At 42.5% G+C, this 3815-nt stretch overlaps 1 protein-coding gene across 1 annotated transcript in view; it reads left to right on the top strand.

Moving 5' to 3' along the window:
- LOC104623721 (metabotropic glutamate receptor 5-like) overlaps nucleotides 1–3353 on the top strand; it is a 14804-nt gene extending 11451 nt beyond the window's left edge. The window contains exon 4 of the mRNA XM_010290892.1: nucleotides 3175–3353. Within this exon, the coding sequence (XP_010289194.1) occupies nucleotides 3175–3353 (179 nt within the window). The remainder of the gene's footprint in view (nucleotides 1–3174) is intronic.
- The last annotated feature ends 462 nt before the right edge of the window (nucleotides 3354–3815 follow it).

A 3815-nucleotide genomic window follows, 5' to 3' on the forward strand; every position in this document is an offset into this window, starting at 1 on the left:
AAACTGACCCAACCTTGACCTCCATGAGCACAGCTGATACAATATACACTCCTCATAGCAAGACACGCATCACCATAGCTTCCTGGCTGTGTAGTCCCCACCTAACTCACTATTCACATGATCACGGAATCACAGAATCATTAAGGTTAGAAAAGGCCTTTAAGATCATCAAGTCCAACCATCAACCCAACACATGATGGCTGGATCTTGTCTTACTTGGCTTTGTATCAAAAACAAACTTTAAAAAGTCTATTCCCAGCTTATTCATAAAATATATTAAGCTGTATTTTTAATAATCGTATTTATAGTCCCAATTTTTGCAGCTTGTAAAAAACTGCTTCTCGGTCTTGTTTACATCATAAGATTTAGTCATAAATGTGAATTAAAAATAAAGATAAGGAGATGTGTTATATATTCTGGCAAGGAATTTTCCCTTCAGTTTTATAAAACATACACCAATATCCTTGAAATGTCCCTATATCTGATACTGTGGCAGTCTATGTCTCTTTGCTACTTGATAAAGCCATGTCTTAGGTAATGTCAGCTCCATAAGGCTACACATATAAAAAGCTCATTGGAATAAGTCTTCCTTGCATGATCACCTTCAGATGGGAGTCCTGTAAATATATCAACCACACTCTTGAGAAGGCTTTCAACGTGGAGCTGCACCTCACTGTTTGCCAGAGATCTGAACTTGGATAAAAACATTTTTGGAATCCTTTCTTGGCTCACACAACAAAACATTGCTCCATCTTTCTTATGCTCAATGACCAGCATCAGTTTTGTGCCACAAACTTCACTATATAAAATGTGTAATGGCAGGGATGTTGCTCACAGAAAGGAAGAAAGATTAATACTTTTTTTCACTCACCTGTGGAATATGAGAATTCAGATGCAGGAAGGGAGAAGACAGAAGGGATGCAATACATGTAGGAAAACAAAGTTGTTCTTAGAACAGAAAAAGACATTGGTTTTCTGAAGTACAGAAAGGTACAGGAAGTCCAAAGGTAGTGGGAAAGACAAGTGGGAGGAAGAGTTTCTCTTGATTAAATCAGTTACTGGAAAACATCTCCATCTAGAAGTGAAGCTGAGGTGAGAAAGGGAATGTTTAGCCACCCATGTTTTATTTCTTCATGAATTTCAGTTTCATTGTTTATGCATACAACATTACCCAGGGACCAGGCTCCTTCTTGGACAAAAAACTAGTCATTTTATTCCTTTTCTCTAAATTTATCTGTACCATCCCAACATGCACCCCAAGTAATTTTCTTCCTCCTGGTTTAGTGTCAAGACGTGCTTTCCAATCTACTGTAGTTCCCCTCCTTCCCCGTGCATTGTGTTAGCAACAATCCATACATTACAGCACCACTTCACATATTAGTAGGGCCAGTGTGGCTGAGCCACATACCCAATTAGGAGAAACTCAAGGGTTTAAGCACAGAAGCACATGCCAACCCTTCTACTATTCCTCAGAGCCCCTCTTTGCATTATATTCACAGTGGAGGGAAGAGAAAGAGATGCCAGACATGTTTAGATACAAATTAAGGGATTTTCTTAACACTGAAGATCAAACCTAAATGAAATTAATTTTTCAGTAGCTTGATGAGAATGGCTTTTGGGTTCTTCAGAAACCCAGGTGACTTGAGGACATGGCCACCTGCATTCAGAAAGGGTGCCTTGGAAAGATCAGATAAGTTTTGTTCAGCATCTCAGATCTTTTTCAGTGCTTGTAGGAACACCTTGGTCCAGTTACCACTAGTGTTTGTTTAAGGACATTTTTGATGCGTGACAGAGGCAATTATTATCTCTTTCTGTGATTCAGGGACAGCATAAAGCAGTAACAGAAACAAAGTTTTGTCTAGTGACCTCAGGGATTGCAAAGAAAGTAGATAACAATTTCAGTGACACTTGGATTATCTCCAGGCTGTATTGACATTTTTCTCATTCTCTGTGTACTCTAAATACGCTAGCTATTTGATTTCTTAATTGGATTCCCATGAAAATAGGAGCTGAAATATTTTACAGCTCTTGAAATGTTTTCTTTGCCATTCAAGGATAAGGCTAAATGTGAGAAATACATATTTTTACTATAGTTACAAAAATGCTTTCATCAAATAAGGTACAGTAAACCCAGGACAGTAGTGTCTTGATTTTGTCTGCCTGTCTGTAAGTGCCAGAAAAGAGCTGGATTATCCGAACCACCCCTGAATGGAAAGGACTGAAAAGAGGGCACCCCACTCTAAGTGACACAACAGCCATTTCAAAGCGCTCTGACAACGCCGATGCTGTATCCGTTTGGCTTGTACCGATCCGGATTCCTCACTGAGAAGCGAGGACAACCGCCTCCCCCATCCTGAGGCCGTTGCTCGTACGTTGCGGGAGCCGCAGGGGACAGACAGTGCTGGGAGCTGCTGCTGTCCGGGCTCCGGGCACCACCTGGGACAGCCCACCGCTGCGGCTCCTGCGAGCCACCGCGGCCAAGGCCGGGGCGACGCCGGATCCCAGCAGATCCCCACAAGGGCTTGGTCGGCTCTTCCTGCAGCATCCGAATTCAGCCTGTGGCAGAAGCCGTGGGAGTCTGAGGCTCGGATGTCTCTAAGACTAGACCTTGCCCGCCCCCCAAGAAAAAAATCATTAATCGCTTGCCCAAAACATTTCCAAACGGTAACTGCTTTTTACCAGCAAACTGCTTTCTTGTGCTGTTGCTTGCAATGAAGTTACAGCCGTTGGTAATTTCAGCAATTGTCTGACAGTTGCGAGCATGAGGCAGAACAAAATTTAGCCTGTGCTGACATCGATTTTGCTTCTGAACCATTGCTAGGATCTTGCTTTTGACCATAGTTGGTAAGGCTGTTATTCAGTCGGAGGGTAGAAGAAGGACACAATTTTTATCTGGTTGTTTTTAGCACGTTAAATGCACATCAGCAGAGACAATGTCTAATTTTCACCCTGATTTCCCGTGCCCTGCATTTCTCTTTCCTTTTTTATTTTTTATTCCAAATGAAATGTAACCATTTCCATAAGTGACTCTCACACCAGCCTCTTGGAGAAAGCAGATGAGGATGAGCTAAGGGCTCAGGTGGCAATATTGTGACCAGGACTTCTAGCTGTCATTTTCTCCCCTCCCTTGTTTCTGTGTTTGTGGACTTCTCTTCCCTCAATCGCCTGTTCCAGGGAAGGTGTGGCCTTTCGCTTCCAGTCCATTTACAACCCAAGTCTCCAGCGTGAGCCACACCGCACTTCAGGCTCAAGCGAGCTGGTTCAAGAATGTTGAGCTCAACAAACAGCTCTTGGAGGATCCTCGGCTGGGTGAAGGGGGACTTGCCAACAAAGCCAGAAGGATCCACTTGTAATTGTGCCTTATATTATGGAAAGTTTGCTGAAAATGACATGTTCTGAAGAAAACATTTACAACACACAGAGCCAGAATTTTTTAGTGAAACTTAAATCAAAACATTAGAGCTAGCATACAGATGGACCTGATTGCTGCAATTCATCAGTTGTACCAGTCATTCTGCACATTTGCGTAATTAAGAAATCATTCCCCATGTGGTCACAGAGTAACTTTAATGTATTATTCTAAGATTCATGGTCTTGCCTTTTACTGCAATGCACAGCCAAATCAGTATATTTGAGGACTTAGGCTCCTGAGCTACAGATGCCCCAGATTTCATGGTTTAAGATGTGACTGATCCCAACTCCTGCATTGCAGAGGTGCCAGAATTAAAAACATGCACAGTCCTCAGCTGCATCTATTGACTGCAAACCCTCCTTTGCTCGTGGTTTCAGTAAATGTGCCAGCCTGGGAATGGCAA

This window comes from Phaethon lepturus, unplaced genomic scaffold (assembly GCF_000687285.1).
Source record: "Phaethon lepturus isolate BGI_N335 unplaced genomic scaffold, ASM68728v1 scaffold18467, whole genome shotgun sequence".
In the NCBI taxonomy this organism is placed as follows: Eukaryota; Metazoa; Chordata; class Aves; order Phaethontiformes; family Phaethontidae; genus Phaethon; species Phaethon lepturus.